Below are 23681 nucleotides of genomic sequence, written 5' to 3' on the forward strand. Positions count from 1 at the left end.
TTTTGTAAACTTGGTATAAATGGAATCAATGTTTACTAGATCTGCTGTTCTGATAAAGATTTCTCTGTTATTCTTCATCAAGATTTGCCAGTCTTCCTCTGCACTCTTGCCTTCTGCAGGCTTTCTCATCTTCCATAAAAATATTCCTTATAACATTCTTTTTTTGAAATGAAGTCTCACTCTGTCTCCCAGGCTGGAGTGCAGTGCCACGATCTCAGCTCAATGCTGTCTCTGCCTCCCAGCCCTCCAGTGAGTCTCCTTCCTCAGCCTCCCAAGTAACTGGGATTAGAGGTGCCTGCCACCATGCCCAGCTAATTTTTTGTATTTTTAGTAGAGATGGGATTTCACCATGTTGACCAGGTTGGTCTTGAACTCCTAACCTCAAGTGACCCACCCACCTTGTTCTCCCAAAGTGCTGGGATTGCAGGCATAAGCCTGTATGCCGCTACGCTCAACCTCCTTATAATATTCTTCTAGTCTTATTTCCCAACTGTTGGCTCTTATGTTTTAAATTGTCAGTAGAAAGTCCTGCCTATCGTGATGAGGTCAAGGACACATGTTTTGCTGAGAGAAGTAACTTCCAGCCAAGAATCTTGTTTAGCAGGAGGGAAAATCCTCTATACTAGAGCTTCTCCTGGAGCTCAGAGTAAGCACTGACTTTTAGAGGTGTTTTCTCACTTTTTGATGTCTGAAAGCACTATTTTCAAGTTTATTAGAGACCCACTTTAAAAAAGTACAGGAGCTAATGCTCTGAGTGCAAGTCTGTAAGGGTTAGTGAGTCCTCAAATCACAGGAGTCTCCTGACCAATGCTGGGATGTTCTACTGTTCTCCAAGAATTTGCAGCTTAAAAGTATTAAACTAAATACAGCAGACACCCTCAGCATAGCAGTGAACCACAATGGCAGCTGACAAAGAAGCAGAAACATTTAACGGACTGGTCAGCAAGACCACACTTACGTCTTGTTTAAAATGTGTCCTTTCCTTTGGAAGACTGAGGCAGGCAGATCTCTTGAGGTCAGGAGTTCAAAACCAACCTAGTCAACATGGGGTTTTCTAAAAGTACAAACAAATTAGCCAGATGTGGTGGCAGGTGGCTGTAATCCCAGCTACTTGGGAGGCTGAGGCAGGAGAATCGCTGGAACCCAGGAGGCTGAGGTTGCAGTGAGCCAAGATCGTGACACTGCACTCCAACCTGGGCAACAGAGCAAGACTCCATCTCAAATAAATACATAAAATAAAATAAAGTGTGTCATTTCTCTCAACAGCAAAAGCCTTATTTTTTCATCCTTTAAATATATTACTTTCATCGTAGGATAAGATGGTACCTTGTCTGAGAAGCTAAGACCCCCAGGCCAGTTGAGAATTTGAGAGGTTTTAGAACTTGATGAGCATAGTTGACTGGATACTTCATGTCAGCACTGCTTGTGGTAATTACAGGATCTGTGGATCACAAGGCTCACAACTTGTATCACAAGTTCTACAAGAAAATTGGCTAACACAGATTTGGCTCTGTTAATCATTTGCTGAGTTTATATCTTGTCCCACCAAATGTATTTTTTGAAATGCCATTACATGAAAAAGTTTCACTATTCCAATTATGTGTGTTTACCAACTTTTGGAGTAAGAGTGGCTGATTGAATATGTGCTTTTTAACTACACTATTATATACATTGGCCAAGCTTTTTATATTAACCCTATCCATGAAGTATCACCAATATTTTCTCCCAGTGTGAAATTAACATTTGTCAAAAGCCTTTTGCCATATAAAAGTTTTTAGTTCTTATATATGATGAAATCTGTCCCTTTTTTTCACTTGAGTTCTCCAGCCTGCTTAGCTTTGCCCCTACCACTCAAGATTTTTTTTAAGCTTTCTATATTTTTTTAGAATTTAAGATTTTAAAGTCTTTACTTTTTAAAATCATTTATTTGTAAAGGGACATATTTCTCAAGTGTGCTCGTTTCCCTTGATTTTAATGGATTAAAATGTGTCCTAGGTGAGTCATTTTCTTCAAAATGACGATTAGTTTTTGTTCCTTTGAAAGTCTGGCCCAGGATTTTGTTTTTGTTTTTTGAAAGTTTTTATTTTACTTACAGTGTTAAGAAAGTTGAATAACTATACAACCAGAGTCTCTAAATAAATCCTAGGATGCTGCAGCGCACTGAGAGAGGACAAAATTTGATCCCTAAAGACCTCTCCAATCTCATACTCGGTGAAAATAACAAACAAAAGGCTTCAGTGTTAGTGGAAAACTGAGTTCTTCAAAAGCAGGTAAACGTCCTGTTTACTCCTTCCCCAGAGCTGAGGAGAAAGGGTTTTCAGATTATAAATAACAGAGTTGCCCTTGTATGGCACAGAACTGCGATAAGACTTTACTTCTGAGGGGCTTAAATAATGAAGTCAGTAAAAGAGGACTGACAACGAACATAAAAAAATGAACATAAAGAAGAGCTTTAGCTTTGACGCAAAGAATTACATCAGTGCTTGACAAAACCGAAGCTTCTTAATTTCTCAAAACACTTTCTTTAAGCACTTCCTAACCTTTCATTATCTGAGACAACATATCAAGTGAGCAGCAGTACAAAGGATGCATGTGATTTCGAAATGCCACAATTGAGCCAACTGCAGTTGCACGCGTACGTAGTACAGAGGCGTGATCAAAAAAAGAATATAGGGAGCACAGGGCTTCGTCTGCATCAAAAGATACTCTCCCCATCTTCTATAGCATTAAGTTTTGCGAAGGTAAGTTTCTCCCCGCTTGAAAGCGCCCCCAGGGACAAGAATTCATCTTGACCAAGCCTAAGGCCGTGGCATGCAAGGTGTTGAGTCACCGGGTACAGCGGTCGTGCGACATAAATATTATTTGATGACGAATGTACTCGGGACCCAGGTGCCAAGGTAAACCACTGGCAAAGATGACCGTGGTTAAGGCAGTAGAAAATAGGGTCGAACTGAGACGCGGTTCCAGCCCTAGAGGGATTGCATTTTACGATTCAGGCAAACTTCGAGTCTCCTCATGTGACATGTGTGCACTCCTGGCTGGTTTTAATTATGAGAAACGTGGTTTGCAGCAGGAGTTCTTCCAGTCGATAGATCGGAATCTCTCTCGCTCCCACCCCTTCTTAACCTCAGGGTTCCTGCATCCCGGAGTCCTCCCGGCAGCCCCTTCCCTCCCCCGCCCGGGGGATGCTCCGGTTCGGCGCTTAGCCATTCATCAACCGGTTCACACCGGCGGCGGCCGCCGCGGAGTGACGTCCGCGGGGGGCGGGTCTCCGCCCCCGCCTGTAGTCTCCCGGCCCGCGGTTCCAGGCTGCGATTGGTGGCTGGAGGGTTGCACGTCGCACCGGTTATAAAGGGGAGGGCTTGTGACGCAAGGGCGCCTCGGCGCGTGTATTGGCTCCTTCGGCTGCGGGCCGGCTCGGCTACGCGCTCTGCTCGGAGCCGCTCACTGCATGGTAGAGTCTGGTGCCCCCGCCGCCGCCTGCATCGCCACCACCGCCGCTCCGCCACGACCACCGCCGCCTCCTGCCCTGCAGCCGCCACCACCGCCTGTGTCGCCGCCGCCTCGGGACCGGCTGTATGATTAGGCCACAATCTTCAATGAGTAAACATATTCCTGTGAGTAGCCGTCGCATCGTCGCCTCTCGGGTTGGGAATCCACGACCGGCCCTCCTATCCCTGCTGTCGCCTTTGTTCGGAGCCCGGCGTCTCCTCCAGGTTGCCCCGGGTTGCAGTTCCGGTGGGTCCCGGGTGGGAGCGGGCTGGTTACGGCCCTGTGGCCAGCCGATTGCGGCCGGCTGTGCGGAGGCAGACGCCGGGCCCCTCGGGGCTGCAGGGTGGCGGTTGACCGCCGGAGGCACAGGCTTTTGAGTCCCTCCCGAGCCCGGGGCGACGGGGGCCGCGCGGCCCGGCTTGCGCGGCGGCCGGGCGTAATTTCGGCTTCCGCAGCGGGTCGGGTGGGTGGCACAAAAGCCGCTTTGTGACCGCCGCCTCCGCCCTTGGCCCTTTGGTCTGGCGCGACCCGTCCGGGCATGGCAGGCTCCGCGGCGTCCCGGGGCCTCTTTGTTCGGCCGGAGGAGAGTGGCTGTACTGGGAGCGGGAGACGTGGCCCGGGGTGGGGCGAGGGTTGCGCGTGTCACTGCGGAGCCGGATACGGGGAGGGCGCGGCGGTGGCGGGTTCGCCTCCAGATCCGGGCGGGCGTGGGGTAGGCGGGACAGCCTGGCACGGGTGGTAACGATCTGGTCCCAGAGCTTCTCGGAGCTCCGGGGTGGGCGCGGGACAACCACTGGGTGCAGCTACACTCCTGTGCTCGACGGCCGGGACCCGAGCCTCAGACAAAATGGCCTCGGCGCCCGCGCCTGACTGAAGGCGCGGCGCGAACCCGTGATTGCGGCGCGGAGAGGGGGCGCAGCGGGCGTGCTCGGGCGCACACAGCCGCGTGCGCGGGGCGGCGGCCCTCGGGGGCATTCCGCGTGTTGCACCCCTGCCCGGGCCAGAGAGGGGTTCTGCTAGGTGAGAACTTCGGCCCTCCGCCCCGCCCTCCTCCCAGGCTCCACCTGGTAATTCGAGCTGTTCCGGATTTATCGCCCCACCTCGGGCTCGTGATAATGGGAACAAGTCTAGTCTTGTCCTTTCTCTGGGCCAGTCGTGGAGAAATGGCCTGGGTCGGAGCGTCTTGGAAACTGACAGGGCTACTGTTAGTTACACTGACGCGAAGGACTTCCCGTCCGGGCACCAGCATACATTTCCCCTGCCAATTTTGGAAGGGCCCTGGATGGCGCCTTTTAATCGGGGACTGTTTAGAACTGTTCCTGAACTCTGTGGTGTAATATGTTGTTGCCTCCTATTGGTTTGTGGCAGCAGTAGCCAACCACAGCCAGAATTCTGAGGGTTTTTTATCTTCTGGCCGCGGAGCCTCCTACCAGTCCACGAATATTATGTGATTTACACTACGATTGGAACCGTTGACCTGCTCGACATCCAGATCCTGAGGCAGTGCTTCCTGTTAGTCAGTTGAAAACTAGATCATTCCCAAGAGTGAGCAGCATTTTACTCATGCTTTCTTAGGTGCTCTAAGACCTAAGTAGATGTAGAACAGACTATTCAAGGAATTATTTGGCAAAAGAGTTACACACATTAATTGGCTTGACTCTGCAGTATAATAGTGACTTAAGCTTCTGCACAGAGATTGCTCTTTCTTCCTCTCCCTTCTTATATATGATTGTGATTGTAATGCAACTGATATTTGGGAGGGAAAAATTCCCCATCATGGGTAGTGTTTCCTGTGGCTAGGATATTGGGAATGGAGGAGTGTCTTGGGCGGAACAGAAAGCTGTGGGTCGTCACCACTGCTTTAACAGACGAGACCCCCAGCCACTAGGTGGCTCCACTCAGTGAAACTAACCAGTTCAGGAAAGGAATTCTTAATATAGTGCTTTCTCTGCTTCCTGATGAAAGTGCTTACTTACATGAAGGGATATGGCCCGACTAGGTTGTAGCCAACAGTAGTTTTAGCTGTTAAATATGGAAATAGTGGTGTGCAATACTATCTCAAATCAGCTTTTAATTGAAAAGTTATACCTGGAAATTAGAATACTCTGTTGAGTCATTATAAAGCTTTTAAAGATCATTGTATGTCATTGGGAAAGTGTACAGAGGTAGTATTTAGAACTTGGGGTGAAAGTATAATGAAATTACTTTCAGATTGCTACAGTCTCTCTTCACTGTAACTGTGATGTCTTTGTAATTTAGACACTTAATTTTTTAACCCAGCTGACCAAGTAGGGGGAGTAACCTCTGAGGGCTTGTTTGAATAAACTTGTGACAATGAAAGTTACCTTTCTTATGGGACCTTTTGATAAATGACCGTTAGTGCTATTTCTGTGTTTTACCAGAAAAGTAGACTGGGTTTTTGACTTGATGTTTTCTGCAGTAATCATCATAAGAATTATTCTTAAAATTTAGCAAAGTTCTAGAAACTGTAACTAGCATGGGACTATTTAAAGGTGTAAAATAGACATGGGAGCAGGTCGTTTGAATTTTAATTTTAAGACTTCAAATGCTTACATTTAAGCGTAGAAACTAATGGAACCTTTTGTTAAAACTTTTTTGGGGATGAGAGTATACATGAAGTGCTTTAGGCAGTGGCTATGAATTACTGCTCTTGTTAACCTGTTATTAATACTTTCCTTAGTGTCCTCTTTACTCCCAAGTACACGGGTACCTTATAAACTATTTGGAAGAAGACTAATTATTAACATCAGTGTCTTCCATGGACATATTTTAAAACTATCCTGTGACTATTGGTTTAATGTTTGATATTGGCATAAAATGATTTAGTTCTTAAGGGGGAACTTAGAGAAAATATAAATACATTCATATTTGTTTATATTTATTGGTTACAGTAGTTACTTTGCTTTTGAGACCTACCACTTCCACCTTCAACATCCCTTTGTCCCCCTTCTCTGAGTTGGATTTCAGTTTTGAGTTGCATATGTGACATTTTGGTTTTAAAATACAAAAGAACACTATTAAAATTATGAATATTTTCTTTATAGTTATAAATGAGAGTTCCTTCCTTTTTAAATTCATAAGCATACATTCTTATATTTCATATAACAAGTTGATTTTCAGGGACTCATTTCCTCGTCTTCAGTTTAATGGGAATGATAACAGATTGTTAAGGATAAAATGAGATTCTAAATATAGACACACTTAAGTCATTCTAAGAAAAGGGGATATAAAAGCATAAAGTTGGAAAGGAACTTAAGATGTTTCAGTTTATGAGTTAAGTAAATTATGCAAGACTAATAACTTCAGAGTTATCTGGGGTTTGTATTAATGTGTAAAAATGTTTTCGTTACTTGGAAAAATCAACATAAAGTTGTGTATGTAATTACAAAGTAAAGAAAACAACTATCAAAAGGAATAATTATTAGAATCATAATTATATGTTATATATAGATATATATTGAGAATACAACTATATAGAATATGTATGAATATGTATATATATGAGTATGTATATGAATTTCACAAAAATGTAACAATGGGCTTTTTTTTTTTTTTCCTGAGGAATCTCTTAGTAATAGATCATGGATTTCAGTTTAATCTATCTGACTGCTTGTTTTATGCTGATTGATTTAATCTGTACTCACCCCTTGAGTTTTGCGATTTAAGTAAAAGTTGAAGAAGTGGCTCAGGCCCTGCTTTAGAAAGATAGTTCTGTACTTAAATGGTGTAAAACCCTAATATATTTCTTTTGAATTGGAAAATAACTTATTCTCTCTTTCTTTCTGTCTTTTTCTTTTAAACAGCAATTCTGTGGTGTTCTTGGTCACACATTTATGGAGTTTCTGAAGGGCAGTGGAGATTACTGCCAGGCACAGCACGACCTCTATGCAGACAAGTGAACTGTAGAAACTGATTACTACTCCACCAAGAAGCCCCCATAAGAGTGGTTATCCTGGACACAGAAGTGTTGAATTGAAATCCACAGAGCATTTTACGAGAGTTCTGACCTGGATGGGGTAAACCTCAGTGCACTTCTTTTCTGTTGGCCTCAGTATTACTGGATTGAAGAATTGCTGCTTCTTGTTAGGAGGTTCATTTCATTTATCATTACTTACAACTTCATACTCAAGCACTGAGAATTTCAAGTGGAGTATATTGAAGTAGACTTCAGTTTCTTTGGATCATTTCTGTATTCGATTTTTTTTAATTATTTCATAACCCTATTGAGTGTTTTTTAACTAAATTAACATGGCTCGAATGAACCGCCCAGCTCCTGTGGAAGTCACATACAAGAACATGAGATTTCTTATTACACACAATCCAACCAATGCGACTTTAAACAAATTTATAGAGGTAAGATTTGATATGTTTTAGTAGCTTAAATTGATTGCAATATAATAGTGGAGCTTATAGCTAACAAAATAAATAGTACTTTGGAAAATATGAGATGGTATACCTGCAATTCCAGTTCCCAGAAATGTCAATGTCTTCTATAGGTTAGAGGTATATTTATACATTTTGAGAAGGGCATGTGCTTGAGTTCATAATTCTTGCACCTGAGTTTGCTTAAATTGATATGTGGACAGTAAAACAGTATAACTCTTACTTATCTTGTAAGAAATTTGCATGGGAAAGGTTGCCATTTATGGATTTTTTATATCCCATTTATGGATTTTTTATATATCTGCTTAACCTAATGACTAATGCCATAAACCAAAGTTGGTTGGTCTTGGACCCCATTTGATGCTTAGAATCCCTCAACTACAAATTCTGTTCCTTCCTAATGGTAGCTATGTAGCCAAAACTCTACCTGCCTCTTTTTACTAGGAGAAAGGAATTAAATGCTGAATAATATATCAGGATGTGCACACGTTTTACTTTATAAATACCTACAGTTGTTAAGAAACAGCAAATAGGCCTCTCAGAAGATGTGGAAATACTTTTTTTTTTTTTTTTTTTTTTTTTTTTTTGAGACGGAGTTTCGTTCTGTCATTCAGGCTGGAGTGCAGTGGCGTGATCTCGGCTCACTGCAACCTCTGCGTCCCCGGTTTAAGCAATTCTCCTGCCTCAGCCTCCTGAGTAGCTGGTGAGGGCGGGGGGTACTACAGGCGTGCACCACTTTGCCCAGCTAATTTTTGTATTTTTAGACGGAGTTTCACCATGTTGGCCAGGCTGGTCTCAAACTCCTGACCTCAGGTGATCCACCCACCTCATCCTCTCAAAGTGCTGGGATTACAGGTGTGAGCCCCCATGCCTGGCTGGGAAATACTTTAATGGTGCTTTAATTTTTATTACCGTATATTTTATTTATGTGTATATATATAATATATAATTTTTGTTACTATATATGTGTGTGTGTGTGTGTGTGTGTGTGTAATGTCAGGAGAGTTATAATTAGTAATAATGCATTTTGAAGTCTGTAGTTTTAAATGGTATGTGGGCTTTTTTACTGTATTTAAGACTTCATTCTATGTACTTCAAATGAGTAAAGTTTAAGGAGGGAGTATAATTGAGTCAAGTCAGATTACTCAATTAGTTATAAATAATGCCTTTAGTTATATTTACCTTTGTCTGCATTGCTGCTAGCCCCTTTTAGTTAATGTTTTATCCCAATCCGGTATTACCATGACTATAAACAACCAGTGTATGAAGGGGGCATACCATTTAAAAAAAAGAAAGAAAACTTCTCCAGTTTATTAAAAATATGTATGATATTTAGAACTTTTCTTTTTACATTCTAGCATTGTCATTTAAATAATGATAGAATATATTTATGTTTAACACAAAAGCAAATTTTGTTTTAAATTTGCTTTTGTGTTAAACATAAATATATTCTATCATTATTTAAATGATTTTCTGTTAACCAGCATACTTATTGATCAGAGATGATCAGAATATAAAATGTTGAGTAATAGTGATGTGGTTAAACATTAAGATTATTTTAATGTATGTTTTATCCAGGAACTTAAGAAGTATGGAGTTACCACAATAGTGAGAGTGTGTGAAGCAACTTATGACACTGCTCTTGTGGAGAAAGAAGGTATCCATGTTCTTGTAAGTATTGAACAGTTCCTATGTTTTTATGGTGCTATGCTACAAAAGTTTATTCAAATAGTAAATTCAAATATCTATTTAAGTCATAAATAGACCTCAAAAAGCTAAAAAAAAATTATTGTGCAGAATCGTAATTTCTAAATAAAAGTGAAAAGCAAAGCAAGGATTTGAAGTTGTGAAACATTTTTGTAAAGATTGAGCATTTAGTAACATTTGGTAGACAACAAGATTTAGTAAGATGTGATTAAACATTAAAATGAGAATGCTTTTGAAAACATTTGCATGTTAGAAATTTATAATTATTACTACAGTGTTTATATTAATGATCTATTTTAGATATTTAATTTTTAATATTTAAATATTCTTTTGACTTAGGATTGGCCTTTTGATGATGGTGCACCACCATCCAACCAGATTGTTGATGACTGGTTAAGTCTTGTAAAAATTAAGTTTCGTGAAGAACCTGGTTGTTGTATTGCTGTTCATTGCGTTGCAGGCCTTGGGAGGTAAATGAATTTATCAATTTGATTCTATGTAAAAGTCTGGGTTGATAATGAAAATACGGAAACTTGAAACATCCTTATAGTTTTTTAAATACAAAGTCAACGTTTGTCATAGGTATTACTTAAACAGGAAGGGTGGTAGATAATGATACTTCTGAGTTGGGGAGTGTTTGGAGAAATAAATTTATGAAGATTTGATTTTGAAAAAAGTATTTATTAAAATTCTCGCCTTACCAGAGCTCCAGTACTTGTTGCCCTAGCATTAATTGAAGGTGGAATGAAATACGAAGATGCAGTACAATTCATAAGACAGTAAGTAATGGATTCTCTTTTCATTTCCTTGTTGAATGTCAGTGAGTAAATCAAGATACTACATTCTTTTTTGCATTTCATGCAGATGCTTATATTTTTTTTTTTTTTTTTTTTTTTTTTTTTTTTGAGGCAGAGTCTCGCTCTGTCGCCCAGGCTGGAGTGCAGTGGCCGGATCTCAGCTCACTGCAAGCTCCGCCTCCCGGGTTTACGCCATTCTCCTGCCTCAGCCTCCCCAGTAGCTGGGACTACAGGCGCCCGCCTCGTCGCCCGGCTAGTTTTTTGTATTTTTAGTAGAGACGGGGTTTCACTGTGTTAGCCAGGATGGTCTCGATCTCCTGACCTCGTGATCCGCCCGTCTCGGCCTCCCAAAGTGCTGGGATTACAGGCTTGAGCCACCGCGCCCGGCCAGATGCTTATATTATTAAGATTCTAATCCAACAAGAGTTTTTGAATTACTGTTTTGCTTTAAATACTTGATTGAATATGTTGGTGGTTATTTTATATTTTTATTGAGGTATAATTAAGATATAATTAAAGATACAATAAAATGCACAGGTCTCTAAAGGAGACTAGTTGACAATAACAGTCAAATTAACCATCCAATACAACACCGAATATTTTGAGTGCTCTAGAATATGCTTTTGTGGCTTTTGTAGTCATCTTCACTGCTACCAGAGGCAACTTCTGACTTCACTATACATTAGTTTTGTCTTTTCTTGGACTTACATATTAATGGATTTGTGAGTCGACTATTATAACTAATACTCAAAAGAAGATATATAGAAAATTAACTTTCTATGATTTTTTCCATTTGCACTGATGTGCCTGTTCATATTCATTTCTGCATCAGGTCACAGCCTAATTAATCAAAAGATAAATTGCCACAAGAACGGTGATGGTTGTCCATAAGACACTAAATATTACTGTAGGGGGCTTTTGCCTTCTTTCATATTTTTTTTTTTTCCCCTCCCAGAAAGCGGCGTGGAGCTTTTAACAGCAAGCAACTTTTGTATTTGGAGAAGTATCGTCCTAAAATGCGGCTGCGTTTCAAAGATTCCAACGGTCATAGAAACAACTGTTGCATTCAATAAAATTGGGGTGCCTAATGCTATTGGAAGTGGAACTTGAGATAGGGTCTAATTTGTTACACATATTAGCCAACATGTTGGCTTAGTGAGTAAGTCTAATGAAGCTTCCATAGGAGTATTGAAAGGCAGTTTTACCAGGCCACAAGCTAGACAGATTTGGCAACCTCTGTATTTGGGTTACAGTCAACCTATTTGGATACTTGGCAAAAGATTCTTGCTGTCAGCGTATAAAATGTGCTTGTCATTTGTATCAATTGACCTTTCCCAAAATCATGCAGTATTGAGTTATGACTTGTTTAAATCTATTCCCATGCCAGAATCTTATCAATACATAAGAAATTTAGGAAGATTAGGTGCCAAAATACCCAGCACAATACTTGTATATTTTTAGTACCATACAGAACTAAAATCCCAGGAACTATGAACACTCTAGACCTATGTGGTTTATTCCTTCACTCATTTCAAACATTGAAAGTAGGGCCTACATGGTTATTTGCCTGCTCACTTTATGTTTACATCTCCCACATTCATACCAGTATACATCAGGTTTGCTTAACCATTGATTTTTTTTTTTTTTTTTTACCAAGTCTTACAGTGATTATTTAATGTGTTTCTATAAATCTCACTTTGTGCTGTTATTAAAAAAACCTCCATTTTGAAAATCTACATTGTACAGAAGCACATGTCTTTAATGTCTTCAGACAAAAAAAGCCTTACATTAATTTAATGTTTGCACTCTGAGGTGCAACTTAACAGGGAGGGCCTGAGAAAAGACTGGGAGGGGACTAGTAATTATTTTTAGCAAAATGTTGCCTTTGTCTTGTGCAGAACATGTAGAATATGCTCTTTAATTTAGTAAAATATTTTTTTAAAAGGTAGAGATGCTTTGTTATTGTAATCATAAACTTCCTGAAATTCTTGTAATTTTTCTTCCATACTTATCAGAAGCGTGTTTACCAACTTATTTTTGTTTGAAAGTGTGATTTTTTTTTTTTTTCCTTCCCAACCTCTCTTGCAAAAAAAGAAGTGGGTTTCTGCTAATGAATTGAGCAGACATCTAATATTTTATATGCCTTTTGAGCTGTGTAACTTAATATTTGGATACTTGATAATTTGTTTTATTATGTAATTGATAAAATGGTGATGTGTATTAATGTTAGTTCAACCATATATTTATACTGTCTGGGGATGTGTGGTTATAGTTCTGTGGGAGAAATAATTTTGTCAGTGTTCACCAGCTTGTAAAAACTTAGTGCGAGAGCTGAAACATCTAAATAAATAATGACATGCATTTATCATCATTGAGATTGTTTTGCTTAAAATTAACTTATTTTGTAGAAAACAAATGAATTGCACTTCACTTAGTATGTGTCCTCATCTTTTTACAAATAAATGAAGGATTATAAATGATGTCAGCATTTTAGTAAGCTTTTAGACGAAATTTGTTAGGGTCATTCATGAAAACTGTTTAATACTAAAAGCACTTTCCATTATATACTTTTTAAAGGTCTAGATAATTTTGAACCAATTTATTATTGTGTACTGAGGAGAAATAATGTATAGTAGAGGAGGACAGCCTTGGTTTCTAAAGCTCAGTTCCACTAGTTCCATGGTTTTGTACAACTTCTGAGCCTCAGTTTTCTCCTTTGCAAATTAATAATTACATACGATTTTGAAATTAATTTAAATGTTAGTATTTGGTACATGAAGGCTTACTGTTAAGTTTCCTTTAATGATCCAAAATAATCCCTTTGATAGTTCATGCTAATCTAAATCTAGATGTCTTTGTCTAATTTTTTTTGAATAGCAGTTATAAATGTAAAGGACTCCAAGTTTAAGTAAAAAGTGATACTCTACCTTGTGTGTCAAAGAATTTAGTTCCACCTCTTCATACCAGTTTAACGCTTAATATATTCCATTGAATTTTAGACAGGCAAAAGGAAGAACGGGGGCCTCTGGAGGCCCTTGATTATTTAAATCTTGGATTATTTGTGATAATAATCACAAATTTTTGGCTGTATAACCTGATTTTTTTTTTTTAAGGAAATAAAGTCTAGTCTTGATGAGAAAATAATTTTATATCATTAATTACTAGATGTTAAACTATTACCACACAGCCCATAAAACAGCATTTGCGTTTATTGAGAGAGAGGATGTACCATCATGATTAATGAAGAATATCTTTTGAGTTTGAAAACAAATTAATTTGCAGTGTTTGGATTGTATATATGGTGCTAAAAATAAATTAATTTACTTTATAAACCTTATCTGTACATTATACGATATGAAATTTGCTTTTTATCCAAATATTTTGTATCTTGTAAATATGGCTAATTATAGGAATGCCTATAATACATCTTAGATTCCTTATATCTAATACGAATTCAAAGAGTTATGAGTTGAAGTCTTGAATGCAAGAAACTATCTGATGGTGTTCTAAAATTTGGTTAGTTGAGTTTGGATGGGATGATGTAAATAGAGACTAGTTGCCTAGGCTTATCTATGAAAACCATAATGTTGCTGATGTAAGTAATGCAGTTACTGAATCATAAGAAAATGCCATCTCTTTTTGGTTGAAAGAAAACTCTGGAAGTAGGTGCCATTGGTCATTCTGCAGTGCACTGCAACCATTGTTTCCCCTAGTGCCCTCTTTTCCCTAGGGCATTGCTCTCCTATTCCCACACCTTAACACAGCTCTATACCTAGAAGCAGCCAGCCCAGGCATGCAGTCACATTTAATCACATCCCCCTTCTAGAGTGCTTCAAAATGATGTAGTCCCTCAACTTGGCTAGAGAATCTCAATTTCTTGAAATCTATTTTTTAGATGTCATATTCATCTGGTAAATATTTACTGTTTGCCAGGCATTTAAGAGTATGGCAAAGAACATGAAAGATGGTGTCACCACATTTTGGTCATCAATGAGTACCCCACCCCTTGCCATGATTAAGAGAGAATGCTTTCTATTGGAGTTTCAAGAAATATAATTTGAGAATACTTTAAAGGGAAGTGGAAGTATAAGTGAATGATATTTTTCTTTTACATGTAAACAATGAAGTTAATTCAAAGTAAGTTTTAAAATACATGAAGTAGTGTCTGCCGTACATGTTTATATTCTACATTCTTGCTTCCTTAAATTAATGTTTGTGTGTATATATGTGCCTCACACCTGAATTGAAAATTAAAGACTGGTTTAAAAGTGACACTTAATGTTTCTCCATTACATTTGGGGTAACCAGCCTAAGTGGAATCTTGGAAGGAGAGTAAGGGAAAGGTTGTATTTGCCTTCAATGAATTAAACCAGTGATATGTGTTAACGTATGAATGAAAGGACCGATGGTGATTTTACAATTATATATATTGCCACAGTAACCAGTTAATATACTTAAATTGATAGCTACCATTTATTAATGATTTTATTTTCAGGTAATTCTTATACTTTGATTCCCTTCCAACAGTGTTGTCCCAATTTTATAGTAAGGGGTTTGGGCCTCCAGCTAGGGGACTAGCTAATAAGTGGTAGAAGTCAGGGATTCAAACCTGTGTTTGAGCCTGTCCACTACACCACACAGTTATGTAAATAAATATGCATGACTTTTTTTGTTTTGAGGTGGAGTTTCACTCTTGTTGCCCAGGCTGGAGTGTAACGGCCTGATCTCAGCTCACTGCAATCTCCACCTCCCGGGTTCAAGTGATTCTCCTGCTTCAGCCTCCCGAGTAGCTGGGATTACAGGCATGCGCCACCACACTTGACCAATTTTGTGTTTTTACTACAGGGATTTAGTATTTTTAGGAGAAACCTAACTGACAGAAGGCAAAAGGGGATTTAGAGTGTCTCACATGGTGATTAAAAGCTTGACTAAGAAATCATACATGTCACTTAACTCAGAAATGCAATTCTATCACGTGCTGAAAGGCCAGAACTACACAGAATTAATCACCTCCACCTCAGGGTTTGAAAGAGTACATCCACAGCAACATTTTACATAATTGAAATGCCGAACATAAGGGGTTAAAGTTTCCAGGCAGCCAAAATAGATGTCATGAAATTCAAGCACTAAAGTTGAGAAGCACATGGGTAGCAATTAAGATACATTTGTAAGCCTGATACGAGACAAATTTGGAATCATAACAACTAAACAATATAAAAAGTACAGCCACTTGGAACAAGTCAATACTACGACTAACAGCTTTAAGCTTATACACCTCAATTGACCTTAAGGAAATTGATATTTCACATACAGCACAGAACAATTAGATGCTTACAATGATTGACAATAGTCATCAAGAGTATAAACCATTAAGTTTGGTTGTATGTGTGTGTGTTTAGGTTAGTACTGCATTTGCTTTTTTTTTTTTTTTTGAGACAGGGTCTCACTTGTCACCCAGGCTGGAGTGCAGCGGTACAATCTTGGCTCACTGCATCTTCAACCACCTGGGTTCAAGCGATACTCCTACCTCAGTCTCCTGAGTAGCTGGGACTACAGGCATGCACCACCACACCTGGCTAATTTTTGTATTTTTAGTAGAAAATGGGTTACTCCATGTTGCCCAGGCTGGTCTCAAACTCCAGAGCTCAAGTGATCTGCCTGTCTTGGCCTCCCAAAGTGCTAGAATTACAGGAGTGAGCCACTGTACTCGGCCAAGTTTTTGTTTTTGTTTTTGTTTTTTTAAAGTAGAGATGGGGTTTCAACGTGTTAGCCAGGGTGGTCTCGATCTCCTGACCTCGTGATCCAACCGCCTTGGCCTCCTAAAGTGCTAGGATTACAGGCGTGAGCCACCGTGCCCGGCCCATTTTGTGGTTTTTAAGGCAAGGAATTTTATAATCAAATATTTTCAAGGGGTATTCTTAGATATATTAGAGAAATGGTCTCATGAATAAGTTTGGCAAACACTGGGCTAACTTAAACATTATTTACTGCAATACTAGAGCCTTTAATATGCAGGTGTGAATTTTTAATCTTTCCAAGAGAACAATGTTGTATTTATCCATTGTATCAATCAGTGTCCCAGAAGAAGACAGATTGTTCACTCACAGTGGATAATTAAGCATTTAATAGAGAAACAAGAAAACAAGAATTTCAGGCCAATATCCCTGATGAACATTGATGTAAAAATCCTCAATAAAATACTGGCAAACTGAATCCAGCAGCACATCAAAAAGTTTATCCTCAAAAAAAAAAGTTTATCCTCCACGATCTAGTTGGCTTTATCCCTGGGATGCAAGGCAGGTTTAACATATGCAAATCAATAAATATATTATAATGCATCACATAAAGAGAACAAAAGACAAAAGCCACACGATTATCTCAATAGATGCAGAAGAGGCCTTCAATAAAATTCAATATCCCATCATGTTAAAAACTGTCATTGATGGAACATACCTCAAAATAGTAAGAACCATTTATGCCAACTCCTAGCCAATATCATACTGAATGGGCAAAAGCCAGAACCATTCCCTTTGAAAACCGGCACAAGACAAGTATGGCCTCTCTCACCACTCCTATTCAACATAGTATTGGAAGTTCTGGCCAGGGCAATGAGGCAAGAAAAAGAAAGAAAGGGTATTCAGATAGGAAGAGAGCAAGTCAAACTGTCTCTTTGCAGGTGACATGATCCTATATCTAGAAAACCCCATCGTCTCAGCCCAAAAGTTTCTTAAGCTGATAAGCAACTTCAGCAAAGTCTCAGGATACAAAATCAATGTGCAAAAATCACAAGCATTCCTGTACACCAATAATAGACAAGCTGAGAGCCAAATCATGAGTGAACTCCCATTCACAACTGCTCCAAAGAGAATAAAATAACTAGGAAAACAGTTAACAAGGGATGTGAAGGACTTCTTCAAGGAGAACTACAAACCACTGCTCAAGGAAATCAGAGAGGACACAAGTAAGTGGGAAAACATTCCATCCTCATGGATAGGAAGAATCAATATCGTAAAAATGGGTATACTGCCCCAAGTAATTTATAGATCCAATGCTATTCCCATTAAACCGCCACTGATGTTCTTCACAGAAATAGAAAAAACTACTTTAAAATTCATATGGAACCAAAAAAGAGAACTAAAGCCAAGACAACCCTAAGCAAAAAGAAGAAAGCTGGAGGCATCACACTACCTGACTTCAAACTATACTGCAAGGCTACCAAAACAGCATGGTACTGGTACAAAAACAGACACATGGACCAATGCAACAGAATAGAGATCTCAGAAATAAGACCGCACATCTACAACCATCTGATCTTTGACAAACCTGGCAAAAGCAATGGGGAAAGGATTCCCTATTTAATAAATGGCATTGGGAAAACTGGCTAGCCATATGCAGAAAATTGAAACTAGACCCCTTCCTTATACCTTATACAAAAATTAACTCAAGGTGGATTAAAAACTTAAGTGTAAAACCCAAAACTATAAAAACCCTAAAAGAAAATCTAGGCAATACCATTCAGGACATAGGCACAGGCAAAGATTTCATAATGAAAATGTCAAAAGCGATGGTAACAAAAGCAAATATTGACAAATGGGATCTAATTAAAGAGCTTCTGCACAGCAAAAGAAACTTTCATCAGAGTGAACAAACAACCTACAGAAGGGGAGGAGATTTTTGCAGGTTATCCATCTGACAAAGGCCTAATATCCAGAATCTACAAAGAACTTAAATACATTTACAAGAAAAAAAACACAACTCCATCAAAAAGTGGGCAAGGGGCATGATCAGACACTCTCAAAAGATGACATTTATGCAGGCAACAAACATGAAAAAATGCTCAGCATCACGGATCATTAGAGAAATGCAAATCAAAACCACAAAAAGATACCATCTCACACCAGTCAGAATGACAATTATTAAAAAGTCAAGAAACAACAGCTGCTGGCAAGGCTGTGGAGAAATAGGAACACTTTTACACTGTTGGTGGGAATGTAAATTAGTTCATTGTGGAAGACAGTGTGGCAATTCCTCAAAGACCTAGAACCAAAAATACCATTTGACCAAGCAATCTCATTACTGGGTATATACCCAAAGGAACATAAATCATTCTATTACAAAGATACATGCATGCATATGTTCATTGCGGCACTATTCACAATAGCAAAGACATGGCATCAACCCATATGCCCATCAATGATAGACTGGATAAAGAAAATGTGGTACATACACACCATGGGATACTATGCGGCCATAAAAAGGAATAGGCTCACGTCCTTTGCAGGGACATGGATGAAGCTGGAAGCCATTATTCTCAGCAAACTAACACAAGAACAGAAAACCAAACACTGCATCTTCTCACTTATTAAGTGGGTGGGAACTAAACAATAAGAGTACATGGACACAGGGAGGGGAACAGCACACCCTGGGGCCTGATGGGGGATGGGGAAAAGGAGAGTATCAGGATAAATAGCTAATGCATGCAGGGCTTAATACCTAGTTGAAGGGTTGATAGGTGCAGCAAACCACCATGGCACATGTTTATCTGTGTAACAAACATGCACCTTCTGCACATATATCCCAGAACTTAAAATTAAATTTATAAAAAGGAAAAAAGCATTTATTTATTTATTTATTTATCTATTGAGATGGAGTCTCGCTCTGTCACCAGGCTGGGGTGCAGTGGCATTGTCTCAGCTCACTGCAAGTCTGCCTCCCGGGTTCAAGTGATTCTCCTGCCTCAGCCTCCCAAGTAGCTGGGATTATAGGCATGCACCACCACACCCAGCAAATTTTGTATTTTCAGTAGAGACAGGGTTTCACCATTTTGGTCAGGCTGGCTCGAACTCCTGACCTCAGGTGATCCACCCGCCTCGGCCTCCCAAAGTGCTGGGATTATAGGCGTGAGCCACCGCGCCCGGCAAAAGACGCATTTAATAAAGGGAAGCCAACAGGAATGTTGTGATACTGTTGCCACCTCCCAGCCTAAAGAGGCAAGGGAGGGGAACCAGTTACTGGGACTGAAGGGAAGAGCTAAATGGCTAGGACTTCCTCAAAGAAGCTGTGACCTTAGTTGGAAGATACAGCCAACTAACAGCAACCCAGGTGGAGGCCAATAAAAGACCGAGAAATATTCAGCCCCATTTCCGCATCCCCTTTGATGTCCTACTGGTCTCCCTTTCCCCCTCTCTCCCCAGGCAGAGGGCAAAGGAAACTGCAGTCTATATAGATCAGCCTTTTGGGAACAGAGCAGAATAGAGAATAGGGTGTGGGAAACAGAAAACATGCTGTACTACTGCAGATGCCTTTTTTTTTTTCACAGGTGACTGCTTGGGATTAGTGTTCTGCAGAACACAGTGGGAAAAGTTGACATTATTCATTTTTTTAAGATAACCAAACTGACACACACATATATAGACACGTTTTGTTTTTTTAGAGCTGGCAATACACACATTTTTTGGAAGTGATAATATAATGGAGGTATCTACAGTAATATGAAATAGCTCATTCATTTAATTTCAATTTAAGTATTTTATTTTATTTTATTTTATTTTATTTTATTTTATTGAGATGAAGTCTTGCTCTGTCACCCAGGCTGAAGTGCAGCGGCATGATCATGGCTCACTGCAACCTCCGCCTCCTGAATTCAAGCAACTCTCCTGCCTCAGCCTCCTGAGTAGCTGGGACTACAGGCATGGGCCACCATGCCCAGATAATTTTTGTTTGTTTTTCTTTAAGTAGAAACAAGGTTTCACCATGTTGGCCAGGCTGGTCTTGAACTCCTGATCTTAGGTGATCCTCCCGCCTTGGCCTTCCAAACTGCTGGGATTACTTTTAAAGAGTTTCTGCACAGCAAAAGAAACTATCATCAGAGTGAACAAACAACTTACAGAATGGGAGGAAATTTTTGCAGTCTATCCATCTGACAAAGGTCTAATATCCAGAATCTACAAGGAACTTAAACACATTTACAAAAAAAACACAACCCCCTCAAAAAGTGGGCAAGGGACATGAACAGACACTCTCAAAAGATGACATGTATGCAGCCACCATGCATGGCCATCACGTCTCAATCATGAAAAAAATAAATACAGATTGTATAGTAAAATGATAAAAAGAATTACACTTGGGAACTTCTTTAGTTACAGGCATGAGCCGCCGCACCCGGCCATCAAGTGTTGATTTTTGGGGGAGTGACAATATAATGTCCATTTCACTTCTGACTTGCAGAATATGATCACAGATTGGTTATTTTCTGCAAAAATATTTCAGGACTTTAATTTTTCCAAAGGCCAGTTTTAGCCAGTTATTATTTAGATAATTTTGTCTTGAAGCATCTAATACAGCATCCATATAAATTTTCATTTTTTTCAATTTTTAATTGACTTAACTCTGCCAGATCCTTATCTGACAATAACTTTTGTTGTCATTTGGGCAGCTCTCAAACATCACTTTCATTGACTCTGTCAGCCTAAACAACAGAGAGAGGCTCTCTAAAAGAAAAGGTACTTATTTGGGAATAGGGTATTGCAATGGGATTATTCATGCCAGAGTAAACTATGGGCATATTCCGGGAAGTAAAGGAATACAAAGGTTTTAAGAAAAGAATGAGGATGACATAATTGTTTTCAAATAATTATCCTTGGCTGCAAAGATCAATAACAAGGGTGACGCCAGTCCAGGGTTGGATAGGCAGTTACTGGGCAGATGTCCTTGCAAAAGAATTTGTTGTGTAAGGTTGCAATGGCCTTTGTGCAAAGTTGGTTTTTGTAGAGTCTTTGTGATAGTCTTTGTTATCAAGCATACAAGCATGAGAACCCTCTCTTCATGGCCTTTCCTGGCTCTAGAGTTTGTTGTTGTTGTTGTTTTAACATTAATGATTGCATTTTGATTCTGCCAACTTTCACAACTTCATAATATTCAGCAACTTAAATTCCAGTTTCATTTGTTTACATTGTGTTATTGGCTACATTCATTGGCAAGAAGACCAATACATAGGTTTGGAGGTACTAGACACTACTAGTGCTAAAATAAAGACCTATTTTACAAGTGGACATCCACTAGAACTTCATTAACATAGTGACACAAAACAATGAATATACAGCTAAAAGCCCCTAGATTGAAGGAATAAGCAACCGAACTTAACTGGATCAAATGGGACTTGGGTAGGTGTGATTCATTAAAATTCTTTTATTCAGTTACCTGTTTGTTAGAGACCTGCCCACACTAGAGGCCAACAAATAGTGTTGATAAGATGATGCCACAGAACTCCACCAGTAACTTCCATTTCTTGTCTATGAAGAATCCAGCCTGAGAGAACTAACTCAACAGCAGGTTTCTTTAATTATCGTAACAATGCAAAATCTGTAACATGATAAAACCTGCAACCAGACTTGTGCCCAGTTTCAGCATACTGCATCTAAATATCTGTTTCCTTTACAAGGAAACTGTTTCAGAAAAATCTCTACCGCGGTATTTCCCCTAACTTGAATGCAATCACAGGAAAATCAGACAGTTGGCCGGGCGCAGTGGCTCATGCCTGTAATCCCAGCACTTTGGGAGGCTGAGGCAGGTGGATCACCTGAGGTCAGAAGTTTGAGACCAGCTTGGCCAACACGGTGAAACTAAAAATACAAAAATTGACCAGTGTGGTGGCACACGTCTGTAGTCCCAGCTACTCAGGAAGCTGAGGCGGAAGAGTCACTTGAACCTGGGAGAGGGAGGCTGCAGTGAGCCAAGATCACGCCACTGTACTCCAGCCTGAGTGAGACAGAGGGAGACTCCATCTCAAAAAAAAAAAAAAAAAAAATCAGACAGTTACCAGGCGCGGTGGCTTACGCCTGTAATCCCAGCACTTTGAGAGGCTAAGGCAGGCGGATCACGAGGTGAGAAGATCAAGCCCATCTTGGCTAACACAGTGAAACCCCGCCTCTACTAAAAACACAAAAAATAATTAACGAGGCATGATGGTTCGTGCCTGTAGTCTCAGCTACTCGGGAGGCTGAGGCAGGAAATTGCTTGAGCCTGGGAGGCGGAGGATTCAGTGAGCCAAGATAACGCCACTGCCCTTCAGAGCGAGACTCCGTTTCAATAAATAAATAAATAAAAGAAAAAGAAAAAACAAAATCAGACAGAATGCTAAGAAAACAGCTCTGTAAATGTTTGTTCTTTTCTATTTTTACTAGTTAGTATTTTGTATCTATGACTTAATTTTTATCATGTATGCTAGGATTTTCAATTTTCAGTCTTAAGGGAGCTGAGTTTTTCAACTTGCTAGACTCCGGAAATCATGCATTAATTCCATAGACACTCATTGCATGAACATTACATCCTATGTATCAGGCAATGAAGACAAAGTGGTGAGGACAAATCAGGTTCTTGCCTTCATGGAATTTAGACCAGCAGTTCGAAATTTTTTTTTTTTTTTTTTTTTTTTTTGAGGCGGAGTCTCGCTCTGTCGCCCGGACTGGAGTGCAGTGGCCGGATCTCAGCTCACTGCAAGCTCCGTCTCCCAGGTTTACGCCATTCTCCTGCCTCAGCCTCCTGAGTAGCTGGGACTACAGGCGCCCGCCACCTCGCCCGGCTAGTTTTTGTATTTTTAGTAGAGACGGGGTTTCACCGTGTTAGCCAGGATGGTCTCGATCTCCTGACCTCGTGATCCGCCCGTCTCGGCCTCCCAAAGTGCTGGGATTACAGGCTTGAGCCACCACGCCCGGCCGGCAGTTCGAAATTAAAACATGAACTACTGGCTACAGTATAATAAAAACAAGAAATCTAAACCAAAACAACTTCTCCTTAAAGGTTCTGGATTGCAAAAGAAACATATTAAAATGCCCCTGCTGCAAAAGTGTATTCAAACAATTTTCATGGGTAGCTAGCTATCAGCTGGATGCTATTAAGCCACAGATTTAAAGAAAGCAAATATTGGCCAGGCATAGTGACTCATGCCTGTAATCTCACCACTTTGGGAGGCCGAGGGGGTCGTGGATCAGCTGAGGGTCAGGAGTTCCAGACCAGCCTGGTGAATATGGTGAAACCCTGTCTCTACTAAAAATACAAAAATTAGCCAGGCATGATGGTGGGCGCCTGTAGTTCCAGCTACTTGGGAGGCTGAGGCAGGAGAATCTCTTGAACCTGGAAGGCAGAGGTTGCAGTGAGCGAAGGCCCCACCATTGCTTGGGCAACAAGAGTGAAACTCCATCTCAAAAAAAAAAATAAATAAATAAATAAATAAATAAAAAAGGAAAGAAAAAGCAAATATTTAGACATTAATTAAACAATACT

At 39.9% G+C, this 23681-nt stretch overlaps 2 protein-coding genes across 3 annotated transcripts; one reads left to right on the forward strand and one right to left on the reverse strand.

Moving 5' to 3' along the window:
• Positions 1–1916: 1916 nt before the first annotated feature.
• On the reverse strand, positions 1917–4467 carry LOC117088552 (translation initiation factor IF-2-like). The gene is made up of 2 exons (XM_033219825.1): positions 4431–4467; positions 1917–4329 (listed from the first exon to the last, which is right to left on the reverse strand). Exons 1-2 carry the CDS (start codon positions 4465–4467, stop codon positions 3422–3424), a joined length of 945 nt encoding a protein of 314 aa, XP_033075716.1. The 3' UTR covers positions 1917–3421.
• PTP4A1 (protein tyrosine phosphatase 4A1) lies at positions 2911–14672 on the forward strand. Of its 2 annotated transcripts, none has more exons than XM_033217545.1 (6): positions 2911–3617; positions 7317–7866; positions 9475–9567; positions 9943–10073; positions 10308–10382; positions 11356–14672. In XM_033217545.1, exons 2-6 carry the CDS (start codon positions 7762–7764, stop codon positions 11471–11473), a joined length of 522 nt encoding a protein of 173 aa, XP_033073436.1. In that variant the 5' UTR covers positions 2911–3617; positions 7317–7761; the 3' UTR covers positions 11474–14672. The 2 variants fall into 2 exon arrangements, with proteins under 2 accessions (XP_033073436.1, XP_033073437.1); XM_033217546.1 differs by lacking the exon at positions 2911–3617 and adding an exon at positions 4329–4512.
• Positions 14673–23681: the final 9009 nt, after the last annotated feature.

The sequence above is a fragment of the Trachypithecus francoisi genome, unplaced genomic scaffold (assembly GCF_009764315.1).
Source record: "Trachypithecus francoisi isolate TF-2019V2 unplaced genomic scaffold, Tfra_2.0 Lachesis_group10, whole genome shotgun sequence".
Classification (NCBI taxonomy): Eukaryota; Metazoa; Chordata; class Mammalia; order Primates; family Cercopithecidae; genus Trachypithecus; species Trachypithecus francoisi.

What these genes read in the sequence shown, in the direction of transcription:
- LOC117088552 (XM_033219825.1), bottom strand. Translation starts at nt 4,467, where the DNA reads ATGCCCCCGAGGGCCGCCGCCCCGCGCACGCGGCTGT. An exon ending in CGCCCCGCGCACGCGGCTGT is followed by an intron (nt 4,330 to 4,430) that starts GTGCGCCCGAGC and finishes ATTTTGTCTGAG; the next exon opens with GCTCGGGTCCCGGCCGTCGA.
- PTP4A1 (XM_033217545.1), top strand. Translation starts at nt 7,762, where the DNA reads ATGGCTCGAATGAACCGCCCAGCTCCTGTGGAAGTCACATACAAGAAC. An exon ending in TGCGTTGCAGGCCTTGGGAG is followed by an intron (nt 10,074 to 10,307) that starts GTAAATGAATTT and finishes TCGCCTTACCAG; the next exon opens with AGCTCCAGTACTTGTTGCCC. An exon ending in GCAGTACAATTCATAAGACA is followed by an intron (nt 10,383 to 11,355) that starts GTAAGTAATGGA and finishes TTCCCCTCCCAG; the next exon opens with AAAGCGGCGTGGAGCTTTTA.